The following is a 26,482-nucleotide window of genomic DNA, read 5'->3' as shown; positions in this document are numbered from 1 at the left end:
ATGAGTACTAATGCCTAGTGGGTACTTTCCACTTCAAATCTGTCTCACACTGATGACATCTGTGAAAAGCACTCACGGTAAAAGACTGGAGGTCACTTTGGTGAAGGAAGACGGAAACATCTATGTCAATAAACTAGCTGTTACCTAGCGTTCTGTTAAATGTGTATCAACCAATGGAAAACCTCATAAGCCCCACCCACCTGAGTTGTAGGGGGCAGCAAAGACATAATTGTTGGTGTATAGTGCCCTGTGGTAATAAGGCTGATCCCAAGGATCCTGGAAAGCTGCAATCTCTTCCTCTGTCCACTCTTCTGGGACGCTGAGGAGATGGGAGACATGTGTGGCTATTATTGATGAGTCACTCAAGGATTTGTTAAAATCTTTATGAAATCTTCTGGTGTCATCCCGGCAGAACAGGACTTTTGCAGACACTTCAAGATCTTAAATTATCTCTGAACGGACTGGGGCAAAATTCAAAATACACTTTTAGTTGTGCCAAGCGTTCGTGAATTTGTCAACTGCTGTTTTGTCTGATCTCCAAATGGCTGCCAAGTTGTGACATCAATGTAGTGGACAATTAAGGTTAATTTTCAGTGCAGGTTGCTGATAAAGTTTGTCTGACAAAAAAGTATGAGAAAAAAATTCATTTGTGAGTACTAAGGGGGAAGTCAAATGAGTGTGGTTACAAAACACTTTGCCTGCCTTTGACTGAAACCTTGTAGATGTACAATACTTCCCTTCCTAAAAAACTGTCAATGAACGCACAGACGCTGTTGTCTATGTAAATAAGCGTTTCAAGTCACAAGAAGGAAGTATTCTCCATTGACAGTTTATTAATTCTGTATATTCACCTCCGAGTGGCTATGACTAGAGATCATCAAATGAGGCACTGCACCCGACATTATTATAAAAACTGACACGCTGTGGAAGGCAGTCACTTTGGTCAGGGTGATAAGATACAGTACTGTAAGTATTGGTGAAGTTGGCGTGTTGCAATAGTTACCTGCTTGGGTAGATTCTGGTCAAGCCACCGTGTGTTGCTATCGCATTGAATATGACTCCCTTGCTGAGGATTAAGCACATCAACAAAAACGCCATTCATTTGTTTTTCTTTTCCATTTCTCCAAACCAGATTAGGATGTGTCGAGGCAAAATCCAACATGGCTGAACTCAGACCCTGCTTATGCAAGAAGCTGCAACAGTGTATTTTGCAGTGCACTGACAGGCACAAGCTTCATCACCGTGGAGTTGCACTGTGCTGAGAGGTGCACGTACAGTACATGTACATGCAACAATACATGGCAACCTTTGATCACCCTTGCTTTATGTTGCATTTGACAGGGTCAGGTTGAAAAAAAAAAATTGTTTTTATGTTTTCCTTTTCAGGGATGAACCAAATTGATCAGAAGACACAAATAAGCCACCAAGCTTTCAACAGCCTAAAGAAAAAGAAACCATCACTCTCACCCTCTCTCTTGAAGAATGGATACTTCCTTAAATGTTGGCATCATTCCTGTGGTTGCATGCCAATACTTGGAATATTTGGTGAATTTCAATGCCGTTAATTTAAGAGCAGAACAGAGTGACACTACAGAGAACATAGTTCAAAGAATAGATTGAAGTTGGTGTCTTTTCTTACAAGTTCTCAGAATTGCTTTCCTGTGCATTCTTCCAGTACTCAACAACCTGTTTGGTGACATTGGCATCAACCAGAAGCTTGCGTACCATGGTGTTGTCACCTGCAATGCCACAACAGATGTAGAACATGGAACAGGTCAATCGGGTTTCCTGAAAAATCACTACTGGTGAAAATGGGGAAAATTCACTGAATTTTAAAGTGAAACAGGAAAGTAAAATCACTGTCCACATCTCGACACTGGAGCTTGATTGTTAACAGTGTTGGCTGAATCCAAGCTGGAAGCAAATAGTGTTTCTTCAAATCTCAAAACTGGAACGGTGACCTTGCCCAATCCACCCCTTCAAGGGATTACTTCCCCTCAGGGATCCATTCCACTCCCCAGAGATTTGATTCAACAGAAGCAACTCTTTGATCTTCCTACTCAAATGACCCAGCAACACTTGAAAGAAACAACAAGGCAGTGATACAAGCCTTCCAGAAACCAAAGGCTACCTATCCAAGAGGAGTGAGCAATATGGAATTTTTTTTCTTTGTCCCTTAACAGGCACCAGATTTCCGTGACTCTAAGCAGTGAATTTTAACAGTATCTTACTGAGCTGATCCTTCACACAGGTCATTCTTTTGAAAAACTAGTGAAAACTGGAGTTGATATTGGTTAGGATTGCAACTGACAGAACAGGAACTTCTTCCAAAACTAGTATACTTCCTATATGTTCATGACTGAGAGCTGAATTTTCCCTGGTTCCTTCACCATCACCTACAAGTCTCTACATGTGCTTTTGCTGTTTACCAGGTGCAAATGCAAAGATATAGGCACAAGTTCAATCTAGAAAGTACGGTAAGCTATACCACGTGTGCTTGAAGAGTTACCCAGCTGACGTATACACCTGCAAGCATCGCCCGAGCTATAAATGAAAAGATGGCTGCACACAGACACACTGATTTGCCGCTTAGCCGATACTGGATATATATGGATATGTATGAGGTACGGTAAAAGCAGCAGAACTCAGCTTCCCCTCGAGAATTACTTTTGTCAACTTCCAATGACGAGCACAGCTAACACTGACTATTCACTCTCAGACCATGTTAATATATGTGACCCCGCTCTGGGAAAAAAAGGGTATTAAGTCGCACGATGCCAAAACATGTAATGGCCTATTCTATTTGGGGAGGGCAAAATTTCTCCAAAATTGTGATTTTTGTGTTTTTTCCTTCAATAGCTTCCATAATATTTATATTTCAAAATTTGTGACTTAAGCATGGAAACTGATTAAAGAGGAAAAATCGATCATTCAGTCAGAAATCCTATAGAGCATTGTTTCAAAGCGCTACACTTCATGATCTTTTTCTAGAAAAGTGCTTTTATTAATTCCGAAAATGTGGATATACAAATGTCTACAGATCCCCGGAATGCAGCGCACTGCAGGGGTCATTCATATATCAAATTGTAGCTTTTGATGTACAGAATCCAACCACATCAAAAACTCCGACCTGAATCTAGTGAATTATTACCCATTTTGCTAGAGCTGGTCACATATTTGTGCACCGAAAAAGAAAGCACTTGTGAGGATAGCGTCTCCTTGCTATGCGTTGCGTTCCAAGTGACTTACATTGTTCAAGAAAGTTGTCATTGTTTGCCAGGTCTTTGATGGCCTCCTGTATGGACTTGGTGATGTTGTATGTGGCGAGCATCCCTTCTTGCCCGATGTGATCGCCACAAAACACCCTGTTGGCCGATCGGACAAAAATAGGATCATTGTTTGAGGTAATTCCTTCCATAACTTTGGCCAGCAAGTATTGTTAACCACTACCAGCCGGGGACTCCGAAATCGGAGCCGTATGGTTTATATGTGTGGCCGGGGTCTCCGAACTCGGACAAAGGAAACAGGGCCCTGTAACAAAAGACCGTACTCCGAACAAAAGACCAGGCTGCTGGGCATGACCGGCATTTTTCACTCTCAAAAGTGGTGATAATCCAGCGTTATTTTGAAACGGTATACCAGGGTTTGGGGTATTTAGAGCAAGCGGATTACCACCGGGGACAAAAGCTCTCCACCACCGCAGCGATGAGCTACACAGCACCGCTGCATGCTAATCTGGCCCCTATTGAAAAGAGGTCAGCAGTGCACTGAGCCAGGTTCGTGAACAAAAGACAGTTGTATAACACCGCACAATCTGGGCTCTGTTTACAAGGCTGCAGGCCTGGCTGAAATATTAGGGCGTCAATGAAGGTCACCTGTCAACTTAGAGTAGTGCTTGAAGATTACTCTGTGCGGCTATAAACGACCGTTAAATGGAATGATGAATTGTTGAAGGATTTTGAAAACGGAAAAAATGATAGTCATGCCGGCCCAGCATCCTCAACGTTGAAAAATGCCCCGGTGCGAAGTGGTTAATAAAGATTGAAGTTTTTTTTAGGCCAAAGATGATCCAGGGTCAGGGGCCAGTTCACTTTTGAGCAAATTGGTGATTTTAAACCCCTTTCCTTTTCTTGGGATTTCTTTTCCTTTCTCTTTTCTTCATAGTTAAAATTTTTGTTTTGTTTTGTAACGGATGGGCAAGTTCTCCTCTTCCGTATCCACATCCAGGTACAAACTGGTCAAAGTCTGGCAGTGTTGCCAAACTTTAGACCCAACAGTGTAAAAGGCCCCTCAGAATTCTGTATATAGCGAGTTCCATCAATATGAATTAACCTGCCGTTTGACGAGGGAATCGATTACATTGGTCCACCATGGGACCAAAACTATATTAGCTTGTTTAGTTACTGGTTACCAACTCGCCAGTCCACGTGAACCAAGACGTACATGTACAGCTGGAGAGGTTTGGAACCCAATCTGACTGTGGTTTGAAATCTGTGCTCAAAGGGTGCCTCTGGGTTCATGCTGACTCTTCGCAGCCCTCTCAGGCCAAAAAGTGTAAAGCTCTTAAAGGTGGGGGCACTATAAGCATGTTTGGCGACAATTAGGTTGATGGCAGGGCACTTACCATGGTGCAATCAGCAAAGACCTGTCATCCCGCTTGATGTTAATGGCCTCAAATTCTGTGGGAAAATGGAAAGATGTCAAGCGCTTGCCAGTATTTACATGCGTACAGTGCATTCTGAGTGGACTCGTCTTCGCTCCTTGTCCATGACAAGGGAGTCAGGTTGGCATGGTGGTTCTTTCCTCGTCTTCCACATCTGCAGTCCAGGTTTGATTCCCGGCTCGGTCCACATGTGGATTTGGTTTTTAGTTCCTACCCGATTCCTCTGGGGTTTTGCCCAGAATATTCCTCTAGGGTTTCCTCCCACCTCTAAAACCATAACAACTTCTCATTGTCTCCTCTCCACAAGTTTCTTCAGGCTTGCAAGCTACAGTGCCTTGGGCTTTTTTGAGGAATCCTTGGTGTCATTACCAGAAATGATTAACAAAAATAATAATGTCAGTGCAACAGTTGGAATACCCATAAAACCGGGAATATGTGCTGGCTGGGAACAAACATAAAAACCCAGGCGTCTGAGTTATTCTGTGAAGAACCGGCTGGCTCAAGGTTAACTCCAGGGGATGGTGTGTGGGAGAGGACCTTGGGAAGGATCTCTGAGGTCCCTGGAGGGCGTACTCTCACTCCATTTTTGCACTACGTCTAGGGAATGGACACTGCAAGAGTGACCCACAGGCAAGGCTTCATAAAAGTTCTATAGGAACCACGCCGGGAACTTACTTTTGAGTCTTACAAGAGAAAAGTAACCTTCAATTGTTTCTCAAAGGCAGAGGGGGATGGATCTGTGTCAAAGATTTCGCTTACCTACTCCGAGGTCAAAATCGTTAGATACACCCCATTCCCACAGGCCGAAGTTCGGCTGTGCTATGGCAACACTGCACCAGAGAGATAGAACACAAAATATGGTGATGATGGCAACCATGGCAATTTGCCCATATCACCAAACAGAAACAATCAATTACCATTTCTCTACCAAGAACAAAGAATTCATCCCCAATCCATCCTGTTGACGTCGTCAAAAAAGACTGAGAGCATTCCAGACTCTTAAACTTTCTCTATCTTTTAAAAAATTTGAATCTTAAGTCTCCATGGCTCTTCAAGATGCAAGGATTTAGCAGGATTTGGTGAAAGTACAGCCAGGTTTAGTTCTGTAGTTCACACGAGATTTGATGTTGTTTGGGTTCTGCATAGGTGGTGTCCAAGTTTCTTGGCTGTAGGTTGAAATAAAATACAACTCAATGGCAAGTGGCTACCACCACTACCATAGATTTGTGCGTGAATTCAAGCCCTAGCCAAGAAATTCGGATATGGACTTGGTCAAAAATGCCTCAAAGAGTCAAGATCTATGGCACATCGGAGGTCAAAAAAGAAATCTGCTTATAAAGGAAAGGCTGCTTACCTAAATGTGGTGTTCTCGATGAAAGTGTAAGAGTAGGTCATGTTCACAAACTCCAGGTATCTCTGTAGGAATTACATTGATACTGAGACAAAACTCCATTTAAAATGGTGCAAGTCATGCCACAATCTTAAGCTACCAGCACAAAATACTAGACAATTTTTACCCAGAAATTTCCTTGAATCACAATCCTGATTTCCTGCCTAAGACTTTTTTTTCAAAAGCTGAGGGAAAGACACTATCGGATTATTGAATCACATGACCAAGGCAATACTGACCTCATCTCTGGACATAATGGGGGTGTACATAGTGGTTTGTCCAGTCTTCTGATCAATCATGTTAATCCGTAGCTTTACAAGAAGAGAAAGACAGACGGGACAAAATGTTGAGACATGCTTGGAAAGATCATTCATTTGGTGCAGTAACTGTCCAATGGGTGTAGATTGAGTAACAGCTGGACTGCCGTTTAACAGCACGCAGAAGCGTTGCGTCCGCAGGTAACTTAATAGAATGAAAATTCTTTGTTTGTGTTTTGAATCATTCCGTCTTATCCTGTGCAACGGTAAAAGTCCGGGAAAAGAAAACCTTCAGGTAAATAGAACAATTTAAATGAATAATTTCATCCAAGTTTAGAATTACACAGAATTAACAGTACAAGATCAAAGAAAGAAATCACAGCAAATTGCCTGTCTTCTTTTGGACAAATTGGGAATCCATCTCTTCTCATCTATTGTAGATACCCATATCTACTCAAGGCTAGAGGGAAGCATTTAGAGTGAAGTAGGGCTGAGTCAATACAAATAATTCATTATTGAAATATTCAACCTTCAATTTGATCGAATATCCGAATATTTGGTCGGATCGACTGATACAAATCAGTTGCAATTACCCACACAACTGTACATGTACATTATAATCACAATAATAGCTTCTCGTGTCTAGGAGTATCTTCGGCTACAATTTAGCAAGATTTAAGAGTAGAACAATCTTTTTTGTCCTTTTAACATTTTTTAATGAATAATTAACTTTTCGAATCGTAAGATTACTGTCACTTTTCATTTGAATCTTCTTGAAACAAACCTCTTAAGTGCAATTTTTCTCATTTAAAACTAAATAAAATTCTTCCTTCGTTTTCATAATTTTTGCATTAGAACATCCAAATTTGGAAAATAATATTCGAGTATTTGATACACGATCGAATGTTTGGATATCCGGCACAGCCCTAGGGTGAAGTACCTTGCCCAAGGACACAGTTGCAAACCATTACCATAAAAGGCCCGGACTCCGGTGGTAGTGAAACAAACTCACCTCAGTTTTTTCAGGGATTTCGTACTCCACTTCCAAGAAATCAACATTGGGTGGTTCAGTCAAATACCCCAACTGGAAATGAAATATCATTGATAGGGAAAGAAAATCTTCATCATCACAATACAGAGTTACATTATGTTATGACCACCCAATTGATGTCAAATGTTATTATCAATGGCACTGCAATAAAATATTTTCAAATACACTCCTGGAAAAACTGAAAGGGAAGTTTATCAATGCCATGCAGTAAAATTGACAAAATGGTTGCAAATTAAAAAGCAAATGCTGCAAGGTAAGTCCTAATTTACAAAGAGAATAAATCAATTTTATTCAAAAGTTTGTGTGTCCATTTATCCACATGTGGATGTGTGGATGGTTTTATTTTTGGCTGATAAGTTTGACCTTTAAAAAAAGTAAGATATAGAGGCCCACTTTTGACATACAGCCAAATGCCACGATTGCTGATTCGGAAGAGTCACTTGAAACATATTTGTATAATGTTTCTCACTGCAACCTCATACATGCATTCACCAACACTCCAGGGTGTGCCCATGGAGCGATACTTGCTTCCACAACAGCCAGTGCGTGGCATCCGAGTTTGACATGAGGCTCTGCCTCTTATGGGGCACGAATGTGACGAAACGTGGCGAGTCACAGCATGCCTGATGTTTCATCCCATCAGGTGTCCCTGTGTATGCAGATAGCCACACAGTGTTTCCACAACTTCTGGTACAGAGCGGTTGTACATTTACAAATGTACTTCGGTCTCAAGCACTGCTTGTTCAGCATTGATTAATTTAGCTGCAGATTCAATATATCAAACTCTCTCAAGAGTTGCCCCATGCAGTTTGCAGTGTATCAATCACTAATCTCCACCATTACAGGGATCACTCTGGAACAATCCTCCAAGGATATACCATTTCACAACCTTGGTGGAGGGGGGACGGGAATTTCTTTCATTTTCCTCATTCAGACCCTTGGTCAGTGCCAAGAGGGGCATGATCGGTAGAGCAATATGCATGCCTTGCACGGACCAACCCCAGAGACATTTCAATGGACGTTCCTGATGGCCCCCTGTAATGGTGGACAGCAAGATGTTTGGCTTTGTATGAAGCAACTGTAACAGAACAGAGGTTCTGTTCAATAATGGTCACACAACCTTCTGCCATTGGCAAGGGGTACCATTGCAAATGACCAGCAACAACATTTCACAAAATTTGTCTATTCAAGGAATTTACTTCAAATATGACCCACGTGAGTACCACCCTTGGTAATCTTCTGTCAACATGTTCACATGTCATCTATAGGTGTTCTATGCTGTGCACCATTGCAAGAATCATTTCAATGGTTCCATAACAACTTGTACAGATGGAAAACATTGTGCGCGTGAGCCAAATAGGCCACAAAATACAGCAATGCGATTTTCATAAGAAAAAGGACACACAATACAGTTCTATGCCAATTCATGATCCCAATAGTATTATTAAAAAATCTGATGTCACATCAGCACGAACATGTGCACAGCGCAAGTGCTGGGGTACGGCTGCACTGATAGGGACGTTCTCGCATTGGCATACTGATTGTATCCAAGCACTTTAAATGTGCTTCATTTCTGCTAGCAACATTAAAATCACTGAAGTGGTTCATGATACATGTAGGGAATTTCTAACATTTAGGAGAGAAAATATGACAAACTCCCAAACAAAATATTTAAAAAGTGCATCAGTTATTTGCAGCAAATCAATGGCATGTTCAGAAATAACTGTGTGGAAGACAGTTCACACTGTGGGGTGGAAAGGGAATTTGCAAAAGGAGAACACGTTTAAGGAAAGGACACATCACATTCATAAATGTAGGTCTTTATTACACTACAGCCATCTTGGTCCAGTAACCACGAGCACTGCAGTATTGAACCTATGGCTCTTAAATACTGGAACCAATGACGTTTTTCACAGCTGTGTTTTGCACAAGGAGCAGCTAACCCGGCTGCAGTGTAATAAAGGTTTGCTGGCAAACTAGGAGGGAGTCAAGAATGGAATGGTTGAGGGATAGTTGATGGTTTACTCATTGGTGGCGGAAAGATTTTTCAAAGGGGGTGAGGGCATTTATGTGACCATCGGGCATCAGTCATTACAGGATCTGCCAAAAGTGGAGGGCCAGTAGCCCGACGTCAAAAAAAGGTGGGGGGGAGGGGAAGGCAGTGCCCCCCTACTTCCGCCACCAATGGGTGCACTGCTGGGGGGAAGGGAGGGGAGGAAAGAGTTTAGGACAAAGTTTCAAGGGAAAATTACGAACTACATTCGACAGTGTGGTTTGAAGGTTGCTGGGGAACCTTGGGAGGTGCTTGTTGGGGTCTGGGATGGGTGCATAAGAGGGAGAAGGAAATGAAGGCTACACTTTCCACTGGATGTGGGAAGCAGAGCTAGAGACATAGGCACTTGGGAGGATGACCGGGGTCTAACTGGATATACAACAAAGGGAAACGAAATGGGAGGTACGGTAAATATGGGGGGGGGGAGTGTCAAATAACAAGTCATTACTCAATCTTGACAAGAAACAGATCACTGTACTAATAATAGTAATCACATACCAAACTGCTCTGGGGTGCTGTTAGTAAATTACCCACAATGCTCTCCTCATGCATATGCCGAGCAGCCAGGACTGGACTGATACCTAGAAACTGACTCAGTGTTCATCTACTTCTCTTTCTCATCATGTTTACTGGCACAAACTACCATGTGGGAGGTGTTATGAAAATGTCACATAGCCAGAGAGCCACAAACTGAACAGATATAAATGCGGCTGTGACATGAACAAAAATAATAACTGAAACAAACATTGACATCTGGGAGTAATACGGGTCACTGGCAGACAGACTAAACGGGTGATGTACTCTACAATGCTGGTCTAGAACCACACCTTCCACAAGAAGAGTATGTGAAGTGTGCATGTACGAGGGGATAAAAACACAGGGGGAGGAAAAACGGTGTAAAGGAAAGTGTTTCAAAAAGGAGGGGGGGATAACGAATTCCAAAACAAAACCTGAATATATGGTTACTCTTTGTGAAGAGGAAATCTTAGAGAGATGAAAGGTAAGACAGAAAAAAAAACGTACGTAAAACCATGCTCAAGTTTTTAACAAAATTCGTAATAAAAAAACAAAGCTGGATATCATACCACACAGCCACTTTTTCACTTTTCACGATCGGTTTAGAGTTGCAGATACACGGACAAGAGGTTTAGAATTCCTCACCCATATTCTCCTTTGAAAGCAAAAATTTTCAGAATCTGCTGGCACTACTAGTGCCATGATAATCTGTTGTTTAACAGTCTGGGTGCAAATTAACCCTGACCTCTTATTGGCACAGAACATGATTAAAAAAAAAAAGGCTAAAAGAACCGAGACTGGGAACAGATGTTTACAATAGGGATTTAGGAAGAATGGGAACCAAGGGAACAAGAACTGATTTGGGATGGAACAATCAGGACACTGCACAGGATTTGCGACACGGTGGCCATATGATATGACACAAATGCAAAGCGTGCACATAACTCACATTCAAACGAACCAAATAACATGTCTTTCATTTTCACCAGCGTTAATACACAACATTACAGCAAGGTGAGGGGGCTGTTGATGTTTAAAATATGTGCTACGAAATTTGACTATCTAACAAGGGCTAACGATTTGTCTTACACCTACAGCATAAACAGATCTTGGACCTTTGCTATTACCAGGCTTCAAATAGCACATATTTATTTTTGTTCCTTAGCCTAATGGTTTCAGAACAGTAGCAAACGATTAAACTCTTAAAACAATATTCAGTTCTTCAGGGTGCAGGAACTATTTATCTGTCATTTTCTCAATCAGTGGCACCTTTTATTATTACAGCAGACAATGCACTCATGTGGATGAGGACAGTGTCATCAATCAAGCTGATATCACTGTCATGCATGGCACACAGGAATGGAAAAGTGGACTTGTTCTAGAGACCTCCAAATTGTAGTCCTTATAAATGGAGCGTTCGTCTGCATTTCACTTTTCGCTGAAGCCACTGCTTTTAAAAACATTTGTTAAGACAAATCTGCCCAAAATTCTTTTGTGCTACAGAGCAGAGGGCTAAAAGTGGACACCAGATCTTGATTTTGCTAATTTTTTTTTTCAGTTGATAATTTAGTTTTCAAAGTGCGAATGTATTTCTAAAGCTTTTCTAACTTGTCACTTGTATCAAAATTGACTATAACAGCCCCTGTTCCTTGATGATTTCAAAGACGAAATGCACAACATCGGATACAAAGACAAACTAGGTGCAAACAACAAATGACAGACACATGCAGAATGCGAAGGGGGACGTGGACTTTATCCCCTATGCCATGCTGGGCAGGCACTCAAAGGACTGATGAGGCTAGTCTAGTTGTGCTCCAATGCAAATTACAAATGAGGTGCTGTAAGAGACATTTCGACCTTGAGGGCTCGAGAGCCCCATGCAAAAGTGTGGAATCTGGAGTTTGAAAGAAAAAACTCAACCAAGGGTAAAAAAAAGACCTGTGTCAGTCTTCATGCTGATAGAAATAGATCAGGTGTGGCAAATTGAAAATTATAGCAACCAAACAGCAAGAAAATCTCTCACCAAAAGAAAAAAAAACCATCATAATCACTGCCAGAAATCAATCAGAAATTAATGATGAAAATGAGTGAATGAATGCATGAATGGATGAATGAAAACCGTGGAATAGATTGGAATTGTTTGAGTATACCTCCAGTATAGCCTCAATCTCCTCCTATATCAAAGAGTAATGAGAAGAAATGACACCAAAAGGTCACATATGACACCAAGTAAAATGAAACCTGATTGGTGCATGAGGTTAGTTACACCATACATATTCATAGCCTTGGGCAATGACAGATAGGAGAGAATCCAATTGGTGCAGGTGGTTAGTTACATCATCCATACTCACACCCTTTGGGTAGTGACCGAAACAGATGAAATCGTTTGAAAAAGACATGAGGTTAGTTCTTTAGAATGGTCATAGCAATGGGATGATGACAAAGTTAAATGAGTATTAGACCCGAGCATGAGGTCCATTACATCGTGCATATTTACAGCCTTGAGCACTGACTGAAATCTGACTGGACCATGTGGTAAGGCACCAAAAATATTCAAAAGAATGTACCAGCTAGTCTTGATTCTGACTGGTGGAATTGACAAGTCTCTGATTTATCCTTCAAACCCCTTTTTTTATAGGTGTTTTCTAATTTTTTCACTGTTTACTAGTTATAAAACTTTCGTGCACAAATCTTTTCAAAGACTTATAGAATTAGATTATTAGATTAGATTTATAAGAATTAGAGGATATAATTAATACTTATGATTTATTTGCATAAATCATTCAAGCTTGCTACAAGTGACCTTGGTAAGTAATTGGTAAATTACCAAAAAAAACAAGCTTATGAATTTTTCTTTAGAAAAAAATGAGTTGAGATGACCATGTATTGGGGTAGGATGGGACTGGTGGAGGCTGTGCTCAAATGTGATTTGTCAGTTAAAATGAAGGATACAATGTGGTCGGTGGATCCTGCAATGTGACTGGTGGATGTCAAGGCACGATTTGCTTAGTGTTGCACTTAAGTGCATGTGTTGAGTGTTGAACAATGGGTTATAGTAAGTTGACTGATTTTGTTAAGAGTGCTTTGATTGGTGGGCTTTGTTGAGTTCTGTGATTGGTGGGTACAAACCACCTTTGTTGGAGGATTGGAACAAGGAGCTCCAAGCTGTCATTGCTGTGGTAGTTCCACACTAACACACGCATTCTTAAACTTGAAATGTGCATGTCTTTTGGTATGCCACAACACCCAATTTGTTGAAGAGGCCTGTAATAGGTGTGTACGACCTGTGGGTTTTACCAGCTGAGTGAGATTGGTTTGCCCTTGTGCTTGCACCTTTCTATATTTTGAAATGTTATGTTCAGAGTAACTGTTTCCTATTTGATTTTTACAGTAGCTGTTTTCTTGTTCTGTGTAGAATCCCGCCCTGAAGATTTGTTCAAATGACAGGAGTTTTGTTCTGATAAAAGCAGAGAATAAACCGAAGGAAGCACTACTCTACAGGATTCCTACTACTAAACAGGAGTGCAGCAACAGAACCAGTTGTGATTTGTTCAAAGAATGACAAAGTGGTTCAGCGGCAAGAGGGCATTCGTGGGCCCTTCATGAGCTCTACATACGGGTATGCATCAAGACAAGGTATTCACACTGTTGTCTACACCAGGTCATATAACAGCTGCTCCTAATTAGCCAAAGGTCGCTGTGATTCCCACGGCTGAGACAGTGAATGACAGATTCCTCAATAATTTTGTTCTCATAAAAAAGGAAAGGGAAACCCCAACAAGGTTTTCATCATTAATAAACCCGTTAATTGAACCACTGATTCAGGTAAATGTCCAGTCAAAGTGTTTGTGGTTTGTGACATTTACGGTATTTCTGAGAGGAAAAACACCAAAAAAACCACACCTGGTGTCAATTTCACCTCCCCCCCAAAAAAGTTCAAAAGTTTGGGACTGATAAATTATTTCCATGGGTGCCAATCTTTAGAAAGTTGTGTGTGAAATCACTGGCATGTGCCGGTAATCTTCCAAAGTCGGTGAGTATGACCTTGAATGTACAGTATGACCTGACAATGGCTGGACTTGAGCTTACGGGATTGCACTGAGGAAGTCATTCTTCCAACTGTTGCTGGATTCATGCATGATGAGAGATGGACTGGGTCATTCCATGAGGTTGGGCACGATTTGTGACGGTGTCCATTGTTTCGTGGGTTCTGTAAAAATGAACAGCTACTTCCCTGAATGTGGACTCCAAATGATACATCTTAAAGGCTGAATACAGAGGTGTGTGTTATTTTTACAGAGTAAATGACTTACTCTACAGGTCATGACAGGTGGTAAAAGTTACCCACGTAACGAGGACACCGTCACAAATTGTGCCCCAACCTCATGGAATGACCCGACTATAAAAGCATCATGAGAAATGAGTGAATGCAAAGCAATGGGCCACAGAGGAGCAAAACACAGCCCCTCTATGGATAGATACAGATGACAGGGCAGAGCAAGATGTCAAAGACATAAACATGATGCAAGCATGGCGGAAAATGTCAAGAGAAATTTCCCTCTTTTGTAAAATGGTATTTCTGTGAATGCAATCTAAAAAAAAATTATTCTCACTTTTGAAATTCTTCTTTTCTGGTTTATGTTCAGGGCACAGGGATAGGCTTTGCTACAGTTTATTGTGACATTTAGGTGAATGTTAGTGCCTAACATGAAGAGGCTGTTTTGCATAACAATGACAGCGATCTAGTGCAGGGATATGATTGGTCAGGCTATGGGCGGTTTTATCACCGTTCAAAGGTAACAGGAATCAGAACAAAACAAAAGTACAGGCATCAGTTATGCAAAGACACAATGCAAGGATATCATGAACATGTATCCTGTTCACCACCACAACATGAAAAAGGTCCAATTGTCACAATTTGCAGATTCAGGAATTAAAAAAAAAAGACAAGTAAACATTTAGAAGTTTTGAATGTGAGAAGTTCTGAAGATTTTGAAGACAACAGAGGGGAAAGAAGATTTTGCAAGGCTCAGGTTGTTTTCGACGATGCCTCAAAATGACGTATACTGCCCTCTGTTGCCAAATCAGAAACAAATGCAAATGAGGGACATGTCAAGGTCATCATCAAGATGCATAACCAATCAAAAAACATGAAATGGTGCACAAGACACTCAAATGTGTTATTTAAAACCTCCACGTTACTGCCCAATTTTACAGCACTACTGGCCAGAAATTCAGAAAACAATCTGGACAATCCTTAGGAAAAAATCCCCATTTTGGGCTCCTGGAACCAAGACCAGGGAACACTTTTGGGCACAAGGGTTTTTCCTCCTTCAATGACAATCATTGTATGCCTTGTTTACCAAACTATTATTATGAACAAGCTTTGTTTACCAATTACATATCAGTAAACAAGGGTATCATAATGATTTCCTTGAAGAAGAAAAGAAAACCAGTAAGTTCAGTAGTGCTATACAACTGAGCTTTGCAGTCAACAACAAAAGTAAATCAACGGTTTTCAACAGCAGGTCAGGAAATGTTTGACAGTCAAAGGTCATTGACAGTCAGGCATAATACGTAAGTTGGTAGACAGGATTATAAAAAGACATGAAGGGACTATAAATGAGGCAACCAGTTCCTTCAGCAGATATTTATGGTTGTTACATTTGATGTGATTTTTCTCCAGGAGATGGAATCAAGTACTTGAATCAAAGAGTGATCCGGTTACTTTTGGCCAAGTTTTGCTCGGACGGTTTGGGCCTGGGAAAAGTTATCATGATAAAGAGGTCCTTAACTAAAGACAATTTCAGCACGTCCAATGTGTCAAGTTTGAAACTGTTGGAGAGTGCAAAACAAACACCAGCCATTTTGCAAACAATGATGTCGTGTTGCCTAATACAAACCCTAGCATTCAGCTAAAACAGCGAAAAACTCAAAGGCAGGTCCAAAATGCAAAACATCAGTTAGTATGGAGTGTCAAGCCTTGCAAACATATACCATTGTTCAATCCATCTAACATGCAATCTATTTGGATAGAGATGCAGACAAACTCCTGATGCATACTGGGAAGAAAAATCCACAACAGGAAATAATAACATCAACTATATTCTGGAAAATAAACTGCCTTTAACAAACAAAAATATTCATTAGTTGGTATTAGTCAATCATGCTACGTGCATCTGTCTGCCTACAACTCACCCCAAACTTAAAACATTAAGAGAAAGTACATTCGATTCATTCAAGATTGTAAACTATGGCTAACATAAATTAAGGATGCTCATCCATGCTTTTCATATCATGTGCACAAGGCAGAAGCTGTGCAAAAGATTTAAAACAAAAATAAGTGAGATTGCTAATCTGCATTCCAAATCAACCACAGCTACAATAGGCTTCACTTCCTAATCAAACTAAATTTCTGAATTCAAAAATCTGCCTCCTTTTCATGCCAAACTGGACACTATCACATAGTAATGGTACATGATCTGCCAGTATTCTTTGATCTGACAGGCATAGCTTGCGTTTCAGCCCCCAAAAAATTTACACGAAAGTAACTTTTAATCTTCTTGCTTTCAATTGATGCTTAAAACATTTTCTCAGGTCAAAACTGCTTCCTGGAATCACATTCCAAAGTTAGGTTGAGAGACTCTGAAGTTAAAATCTGCTTAAAATATGCCGGATCTGCGCAGGCTAATCTGCACATTGAATTGGACTGTCTCATTCCCAGATGGCAGAAAATTCTACAGTCACAAAGGTCACAGGGTTAGAAAATAGGCCTTGTCAGAAATACTTGGCTGTGGCTTGAAATTCATACGCAACTCTATGGCAAGTAGCTGTAGCCACAACCATACACTTGTGTGATGTATCAAGCCGCAGCCAAATGATTTAGACACGGCTATATCTATACAGTTCCAACTAAGATTGTCATCTGCTCAAAGAAGTCTTTAGAAGAAAAGGGGGAAGGGATGCAGAATTTGATTTGAGGTTTACTTTCATGCTCAAAAACCAAACACTTCACATCTTAAATGCATTTTACAAGAGTAATATAAAACATCAGGAATTACCTCAGCCTTCAGCCTCGGATGGAGCAGAATGTAACCGTTGCTATTGATGCCAAAGGCATACCCCTCAGGTCCAATCTATGGAGTCAGGAAAGAACGATTGTATGTGCAATGTCAGTACTCGATATGGGAGTCTCAACATGTTCTTTTGTGCAAAACCATTACCAGGGGTTGCACTATTTGTTTCCCTATCGTTAGAATTGCATTTTCATCCTTAACTGTTGACGAGCTCGAATTTTGATTCATATGCAATTTCTAAATAACTGCGCAACTCAAGTGAATGATTTGCTGATATCAAACGGAGATAGGAAAAAGGCGTTAGCACCCCAATTAGGGCTGTGCACACTTTTGTTCTGAAATGGGAAAATTATGCAGCAGAAATGCAAGTAGATGTTTGTAGGAATGTCAGTTTTGCATACTCCTGACGCACATGACATCCACTCAGTCTACAGATTCATGCTTTGGATGAAATCCAAGTTGGAAATAAATGTAGAGGCAACCATGCCTAGGTCTTACCGAAAGTGTGACTCATTAAGTCTTACCAAGCTTATGAGTTCACACCTCCAGCAGGGATTTAAATATGGAGAACAATCTACTTGGATCTTAGTTGTAATGGACTGGACTATAAGTGTTCGGTGATTGGAGCAATGAAAAACACGGGTGGGGATCTGAGGTGGGGGTGGGGCTAAGGAGGAAGTGGGAGGGGCTAAGGAGAAAGTGGGCATGCCGTGCTTATCAACAGCTTAGGGTGGACAGGATGTTGCTAACTCCAAGCACAGCTATGTCTACAATGTGCAAATGAAGGTGGAATGAGTGACAACTTGTGCCATTCTTTGGGTTTCTACTCTGTGACTTCAGTTCTGATGGAGGGAAACTGACTTGGTCAACTTGGGTGAGACTTGACAGATTTTTTTTTTGTGGGTGGTGAGAACATAGTTGCTTTTCCAAAGCATGGGCGCTATGAAGGAGGGCAAGTCTCCTCCCCAAAAGAAGAGAAATGACAATAAAAACAAAAAACAACATAAGAAAGTGAAAGAACAGCATGTTCAAAGATCTTCATAAAATTGGGGGAAAATGATTTCAGGGTTCCTGCACCTAGAGGACAACTGAATTCCATGACTTTTCCATAACCAATTTAAGAAAATCCATGACTCAACAATGCAATCTCTTGGACTATTCAGACTTTTAAAGTTGTGAATACAATCACAGACTTTATGCCCTTTTTTCTGATGATAGAAATCACACACAAGTGTTCGAAAAGTCCCATGACTTTTCCACAACTTTAGTCATTTTTATAAAATTCTGTGATTTTTCCAGGCCAGGAAACTGAACACAAATTTCCATGACTTTTTCATAACTTTTCCAGGCTGCAGGAACCCTGTGATTTATAAGACATTCCTGGAAAATCTCCCAAAGGTTTCACACACAAAAAAGCAACCAAAAAAAGAAAAAAAGAAGGGTCAAACTAGTTTAAAAGTTCACAAATATTTCATTAACAATGAAATTATATACTTTTTGGCATAAAACAAGGACTCTTTCAAAGTAACTTAATTTGATGCTAAAAAAGTAGTTTGTGGAAGATTGACTGCAAATGTAGCAGAAGATAGGACATGCATCTGTAGTCCAATGCATCGTGCATGGAACAAGCCAGGGACACTGAAGCCAAGCAGATCACCAACACTGTCCCTATAACTTGGACAGACAAAACTCTTGATACAGACATTTTGGCACAAAATATTACATGTCACTGAAAGTTTTGTACCTTGTGCCACTCAAAGTGCACAAAAGGTTTTTACTCCTCATAATTTCTTCAATGTTTTAGATCTCTTAATTCTCGTGGGCTGATTTATCTTTTCATATGCAGTCTTTTTGGAAAGATCAAGATTAATGAACTTAAGAATAAAAAAATTAAATTCACAGGCTGCGGACACATCTTTGACCACACATTTGAAGTTTCTCCTCATCAAATAACACGACTCCATTAATTAACACCCTGATGAGTTGTCAATTGAAAACAACAGGTATTTTAACCTCACACCTCGGTCGCATTGACTTCAATACTACCAAAGAAAAATGCTCTGGTCAGAGGCCCATCCATTGTTGCGTTCATTACAAGAAAACAAAAACAGAAGCTTAAAGGAATCAGCATGATCTGCTGGCGTAACGATAATGCAATATACTGCATCAGTGATGACTCTCTGAAATGGCCCATCTGCTAAAATCATTTGAGTGCTCTTGATGGCTAACAAAGATCCAGGTTGTTTGATCTGTAACCCACAGTGCTGGACGTATGTGAGACCTGTGAGTGTCACTTTTTTCATGAGATTTTGCAAGCTTCCTTAAATGCCACAAATTCTTGACGTGAGAACATCTTACATCTTCTCTTTTGCCTCTTTGGTACATGACGCTGTACATACCTGACAACGTGGCACTCATAAGTAAATCATACAGCAAAGTATGACGTGCATACATTGTGCATGTGTACAAGCATGACACCCAACAATTGTTTCATTCAGAGCTTGATGTCATCAAGATTAGCCTATTGCTAATGCTCGAGATAGCTTTTGTTTCACTCCAGGCTCTCAATAAAGCAGTTTGCCAGCTTATACAATGCATTATTCTTTGCTCTACAACTGCAGCTTCACTTCTTCTTTTTTAAAACATGGCAGCAAAAATTGGTCCAAATTTTCCAAATTTAAGTGACTGATCTTCAAGGTCTTTATTTACTTCCAGTTCAAGTTCTGAAAATGAGTGAAATGTTACTCAAGCAAGATGGCTTTGAAGACAACACCAAAGCATATATCACTTTTTAACGGTAGTTGTTTTCATTTGCTTAAGTAAACCAATAACAGGTCAGCTTTTGACAAACCCGCTACAGGCATAATTATCCTAGACAAACCCAAACAGGTAAGAAATGCATCCTTGCGATCACTCACTCAGTTTCACAAAGCTCCAATCATGGTTTGGATGGAGTGGGACAAGATGGGATTAATGGTCATGGCTTAAAGGATTAAGGGATTAGAGAGGGTGAGGACTAGAGGGAAATTGTTGGAGAATGGGGAAGTGCATGGGTTTGACCAGGATTGGAATTATGAACTGAGAAGTTGAACCGACAATTGGTTCAGTTCAAATTTATTAGTTCATTGTCAATATGTTACTTTATTTATTCACTTGGAAACTTTTGTCAAAATGCAAGCAGCACACACACAGCACTTAAATATTATTCAACACTGGATTGAAAAAAAAAATTAAGTGTGAAAGAAGCCAAACAGTTGCATGACACTTGTGACACGCAGGGGACACAGCACAATGACAAGACATGTATCAGCATTATATCATAGGGTGTTCATGCACATTATTATCACATGCCTTCATGTCACATGACAGAAACATGCTGTGCGTCACATGACCAACAGGTGTAGGACGTAGCATGCACATGATGATGTGAAGATGTGCAACATACGGAACTGGTGATGAATCAACACATGCATGAAAACAATCCATGCTGTTAAAGATGTCAAATGCTATACAAACACTGACAACAAGATCTTACTGTCTGCTCTTGGTAATTACAATCCATTAGCTTATATGAACATGGTTGAATTTATGGCACCAAAGGTTTTTTTAGCACGATAGACTGAAAGTGTGCCACAGTTGCATAATTGAAATTTGCACATAAAGAATGTAAGGTTGTAGTGCAGACCTTTCAAGGCCATCACAAGACCAGAACAGGACCACTAGTCTGAATTCAAGTCACAAGCTATTAAGATTGGCTTTCACTGTTCACTCCGTTACTTGTGACAGGTCTTTTGACTGGTCCTGTGTCCAGTCTCATGATAGTCTCGACTACGGTACTGAAAATGAGAACATTGTCTTTGCCATTTGTTACACGACTGGAATTTTGCCTCTGTTTGCTGACAGGATAAATGATGGTACCAAAACAGGGTTCAAGGGAAAGCAACCAGCATTTCACAGTACCCCACAGCAAGAGCTAGACTGTTTTAGGGCTGTTGTCATGTGACCCACTCATGCTTGTTACATGGGACGCCACTTAATACTAGCCCGTGAAACCTGGTGCGCTACTTTTTTTCAGTAGCTGGGGGGACCAATGATTCATGAAGAGGGGACAATGCAGTATACCATTTAAGACATTTCAAAAATGGGAATCCATTAAATCGCTTCGGTAGCTTAGTTGGTAGTGATTTGAACTGCAGATCCATAGTCCCTGGTTCGAATCCGACCCATGTGTGCTATTCAATTTACCAATTTTATCATTGTGTTTGGGATTTCTTTTTTCAATTGATGCAGAAACAGAGTCCAAGCGAAAACCCTCTAAGAGTCTTGAGAAAAATAGCAGACCAGGTTTCACGGGTTAGTATCTAGTCACTTCCTGTTACATGACCCATGCGTGAACGGAGGTAAAATCTGATGGTGGTACATGCTGACTCTGTGATGACAACTTACGGCTTGCCCATATGTGGCGTTTAGTTGAGGCTATAACGACATCACAAAAGTGAAAGAAGAGAAAGATGAGCCAATAACAAGGTTGTACAACCAATACGTCTCAAGTTGTAACAGCAAACAGGGCATGTACATGTACACTGTATTAGTAAATGCATACACTCTAATGTGGACCTACTGGGGTACGGACGATAAGGCTCAAACTAACGGCGTTGGAACATTCCTAGAATTGTATCTACATGTACGCGTACGTACCTGCAGGAAAACTGCTGAACCTGGTCTTACGAGTGACCCCGAAACCATCTGTTCATGTGAACTTTCATTTTAGCACCCAAAGTCTACCTTTCTGTAACTTTCTTATTCAAAATCTAATCACGGTTTTTTTTTGGGGGGGGGGAGGTTGATGTCAGCATGTAGAGAAGGGAGATCAAGTCCTGTCCCATTGAACTAAAACTTGTCTTAATACCTCCAAACACCATCTTACCATAGAGATATCAGAATGTTACTGCTAAGCATTTTCATAGATGGCTGTTCCATTGGTTAATGTTTCCATCTTGTTTTGGGCTATTTCAGAAATGTGGGCAACTAAAGTTTACCTTAAACAGGGCTTGAACATGAAAAGAACAGAACAGAAAAGGATTCCTTTGGATGAGATAGAAAAAAAAATCTTTCAACAATAACAATATTTCAGGTTCTACATTTGCTTGCATGTCCCTCCCACAACCCCCCCCAACCCTATACCAGAACAAAACGGGAAGCATAGCACTGGATGCCAAGCTCCAGGCTTGACTTCTTGTCTCCGCAAAATGGAGGGTAAAACAGGTTTAGGCCCGCCCATACTGCTTACCAAAAAGGTAGCAAGATCTATTAATATGACGTGCTGAATGAGAACCAAATGATAAGGAATCAAATGTTTGACAGATATACATGTAAGTAGTCCAAGGGAAACCACAGTGCTCTAGATGTTGTCAATACACACCATGCTGCTGTGCACAGTACACATACTTATCTACAATTTACGTGTTAGTAAGGTCAAATACATGTACAGACAGCCTGCCTGACACAAATAGGGAACACAGGATCATATACCAAGAAGCAGGGGGAGACAAGACAGAACACACATACGAACACAGATGCCATCAGAAACAAGAATGGAAGGGGGTTACTCATGAAAAAAAGGCAACCATTTCTTGTCACCGAGATTAGGTACATGTGTGTTAAGTCAACACATTTAAACAGTGACCGGCAAAAACAGATTTTTGACATGATCCATCTCTTGCTTTTCAAGTTGTTCCAGAATGGACGGATGTTCTTTCGAAAGGTAAGGGGTTAACAGGAAAATCTGACTGTGTAGTGTGGTGTCGTTGAAACTTATATTGAACATACCGGCTTACACTATGAGGCAATAGCGCCACTGGAATGGTTAGTGTATCTGCCAGAGGGTTCACCACAGAACTGAACCTTACATTTATGTGACAGTTACTAATGAACAAGACAAACAGGACCAGACTGTATAATTCACAATGCATGTATGACATCTTGCAGAGCTGACACAATTGGAAAAAGAAAAACCAAATATTATCGGGTAAATTTTTGTGAATTGTTTAAAAGTCAGATCTAATCAGCGTCCTGCATGACCACAGAAAGTAAGCATTCATTTCTATACCGGCTGTTTAAATAAAATGTCACCTTGGTATAAACAAAGTACAAGGGTTCTGTAGAGGGGAAAAGGAAACACCATACACGGGAAAATGCAACAGGGAAGGGTTGACCACGTGACAGACACGTCTGTATTGAAAACGAGTACACAAGACATTTGTCACTGGGGCAGTGTGAACGTGGTCATTATTGTACACAAATCACGTTGGTAAATCTGACTGTATGTGATTAGGATTAGGTTTCTGGTCACAGACGGACATAGAGGAGTCAACACAGATCATCGTACAAATAAACATACTGTATGTACACTTATCACATCATCCAGACAACCAGCGGAAACCAGCTTTCTTTGCTCTTGTGGTGAAAATCTATCACTATGCAGCAGTTGTTAAGACATCATCATCATCATGACATTTGGAAACCACGGGGTTAGAGACTACATGTGCATGTAACAGCAAATGGGTTAATGGGCTAACGACACATAAACTCAAGGTCTGCCCCAAGCCTGTTCTTCACTGCATCCACAGGTCATGTACAAACCAAAACACAGAAGGGGGCTATGCCACACTTTAAACTGATGGAGGCCAACTCTCTTTCACGAACAGACAAAATAAAAACAGGTTGCAATGCACGTTGGTAACACACTGTGAAATACATGTACAGAGAAGGCAACGAAGCAGACAAGATACATGTAAGTTCTAACCGGGGGTTGGAATGTCTTGACAGGATTACAGCGGGAAACTCATTTGGAATGGTTCTTAGACTGACAGGTGTATGACCTATAATTGTGAGGGCAACAGGATAGGACAAGAGGGGTCGGGGCCAAACAACGCAAGGGAACACATATTTTCTAACAGGTTATCCAGAAACTGGGGCCTTTTTGTTTGATCTTTCAATCCATGGCCACAATGTACATGTAAAGTTCATCTGTGGGGAGGAGTCCTTCCCAATGATTGCTGAAGGGAAAAAAGGGGGATCAAATCTTGTGAGTCACACCATCTTATGTCTCTGATGTGACAGATCATAAGGGATGGTGTGACACAGAGGTTAAAACATAAGCGGGCAGACTAACAAAGGGAGTAGAAGATGGACACAGACATGACCACCTGTAAAAATAAGTGTCAAGTATTAACATAAGGTTAATGAGACACATATAGTGATACATACAGTGGAAGAAAATAGCTAGCACAGGATAGATGGACAAACAGAACAACACCAAATGGGACAAACAACAAGTGAAATACAGACCGTCTGCGGCAAAGAGAGTAATCATCTGCCAGCCAAACATGTAGTCGTGACTGACAGACACACAAACTGACAGAGGACACAAGAAGTGCAAGATATGCCCAAAGGCATATTTTTTTTTTCAGAAGTGGTACGGACATAAAGGTAGTAACAGAAACAGTTCAAGACCCACAGAAGTAGCGACAGACATGGTGAAAGATGGACCGATAACAATGAAGAGAGTTGCAGGGGGGATAGAGACATGGTGTGACAGACACAGTACAGGGACATCAAGACAGGCACAATGGCACATGTGTACACTACCTTTCTCTGGGGCACGGTGTCTTCCATGTTCTTTGTGGTGATGTCCGTCCCCACCACGGCCAACATTTGCTGATTCTGATGAGAGGACAAAAGAAGATGTCAAGTTTGGACTTCAGAGAGGAGAATTCAACCTCCTTGCAAGCAATATCCAAAATATATCAACTGGTACCAGAAAAGCCCCACTCTGTGACGTTTTCTGTTACAATCCCCCCCTCCCCCCACACACATACAATTTGCCTCATTCACGAGTGGGCTATCTTGAATCAAAAGCTAAGAGATCACAGTAAAACTCTCTAAAACGTCATATACATATCAGCATGAAGATGATGCAATAGCGACAAATTATAGATCACTATACTTATTCAAATTGGCAGTTCCAAATTATGGAAATGAAAACCAAAAACCAAAAACTTGTGCCTGTAATACTGGTAAAATAATCAGGCCCTTTCCCATTTCAGAGTTTACAACAAATAAAGCACTTGAGGGAGCACGATCCAAAATTGCCGTCCCGTGAATAATGACCACACCCCAGTACAATTGGTTGCATAGTTGCAGCAACTGTTCGGAGTGGGGGGGGGGCTTGAAAGAACAATCATTATGGGGAAATACAACTGAGCATGCCTTTCTACGAAGTGTTCTTGTGAGCAACCTGTCTGGCTTTGAAATACCATCCACATTATTAAGGCCAAGATGCGACTGCCGACGATCATATCAGGTGCACACTCTCAGGGCGGGGTACACAGGTTCTACTGGTGGGGGAAGAGGCACAGGGACGAACGTGGTGGCAATCAGAGATGGGCAGGGGAGGAGGGTGACTGTATATTAGGGGACTACTTCTACTAGGAGCCCGATTTCATTTCTGCACCCTTCAAATAGTCCAGTGCACATATACGATTTTAGCAAACAACGGTGCCTAGTGATGCATCGCTGGTGGATTACTATCCCAGTACCATTGCTACTATTGGAAGAATATTGCTTCTGCATGTACTTCTTGGCAAGCGCATGATTGTACTCATACAATACATAGCTTAGTTGAATTAACTCTTTAATGATTAGGTTTTGTTGTGGGACACCCAGCACTTCATTCAAAGTTGGGTATTCAATCAAACCGTTCGTGCACTTTTTAACCGCGTACAAGGAGCAAATAACGTTACATTCTTCCATTACAAAACAAAGCAAAAAAATAAACAAACAAAAAATGAATGAATACATAAAAAAACTCTGACGCATTACAAAGACAAAACTTCAAAACACATGTGAGGGACTGGAGTGAGAACTGGGCAGGAGGAAAGAGCCACTGTACACAGACATTTGATTAAAATCAGTCAGAAAAGAACGGAACCCTAACACTGAATGCAACACAACTTTACATTAAAGCACCTAGCCATCGGTCACAAAAGAGGAGTTTTGTCTTTGAAATGCATACAATATTTGGCAAGGACGGTGTACCGGTTTGGAGCACTCTGGCAATTTAAATCTGGCTCTGCAACCTGGTCGAGGTGTCTGCTTTATTTCATTAAGAACGCGTGTCAAATATTCACGGTAATCTGGACACGTATACAGATTGTTCACTTGAACACTGAGTCAAGACCTACGTGGAAATATCCTTTTTTCTTTCTTTCTCAGGGCAGGTAACGAACTGACACATGCCTTAAAGACCTCTTCTGAAACGCACAAGTAAACTCACTGGGTTTGAAAGTACATGTATATGTTCTTCCAAGTTCAAGGTTTTGAACAATTTCCAACCCAGCGGGGCATACACTCAGCAGCTCATGCATGCCAGAGGCAGGCCAAATTCCACAGGCAAAATTAGCAGTCAGCCAAAA

The 26,482-nt window shown here is 40.9% G+C and overlaps 1 protein-coding gene across 7 annotated transcripts in view; it reads right to left on the bottom strand.

Moving 5' to 3' along the window:
* LOC110989216 (voltage-dependent calcium channel subunit alpha-2/delta-2-like) overlaps nucleotides 1-26,482 on the bottom strand; it is a 59,857-nt gene that overhangs the window by 11,518 nt on the left and 21,857 nt on the right. For 3 of the 7 annotated variants that reach the window (XM_022253431.2, XM_022253430.2, XM_022253432.2), the window contains 13 exons: nucleotides 24,657-24,731; nucleotides 21,453-21,482; nucleotides 16,992-17,066; nucleotides 12,081-12,104; nucleotides 7,323-7,394; nucleotides 6,293-6,364; nucleotides 6,018-6,079; nucleotides 5,423-5,493; nucleotides 4,625-4,679; nucleotides 3,250-3,365; nucleotides 1,640-1,739; nucleotides 1,004-1,066; nucleotides 201-319 (listed from right to left, as the gene is read on the bottom strand). In XM_022253431.2, coding sequence (XP_022109123.2) covers nucleotides 201-319; nucleotides 1,004-1,066; nucleotides 1,640-1,739; nucleotides 3,250-3,365; nucleotides 4,625-4,679; nucleotides 5,423-5,493; nucleotides 6,018-6,079; nucleotides 6,293-6,364; nucleotides 7,323-7,394; nucleotides 12,081-12,104; nucleotides 16,992-17,066; nucleotides 21,453-21,482; nucleotides 24,657-24,731 — 934 coding nt within the window. The remainder of the gene's footprint in view (nucleotides 1-200; nucleotides 320-1,003; nucleotides 1,067-1,639; nucleotides 1,740-3,249; nucleotides 3,366-4,624; nucleotides 4,680-5,422; nucleotides 5,494-6,017; nucleotides 6,080-6,292; nucleotides 6,365-7,322; nucleotides 7,395-12,080; nucleotides 12,105-16,991; nucleotides 17,067-21,452; nucleotides 21,483-24,656; nucleotides 24,732-26,482) is intronic. The other 4 variants (XM_022253434.2, XM_022253435.2, XM_022253433.2 and 1 more) reach the window with 3 other exon arrangements.

This window comes from Acanthaster planci, linkage group LG04, assembly GCF_054643075.1.
Source record: "Acanthaster planci isolate LZ-2023a linkage group LG04, COTS_SCS, whole genome shotgun sequence".
In the NCBI taxonomy this organism is placed as follows: Eukaryota; Metazoa; Echinodermata; class Asteroidea; order Valvatida; family Acanthasteridae; genus Acanthaster; species Acanthaster planci.
The sequence above is the reverse complement of the archived record's forward strand: the minus strand, read 5'-3'. Positions and strand labels throughout refer to the sequence as shown.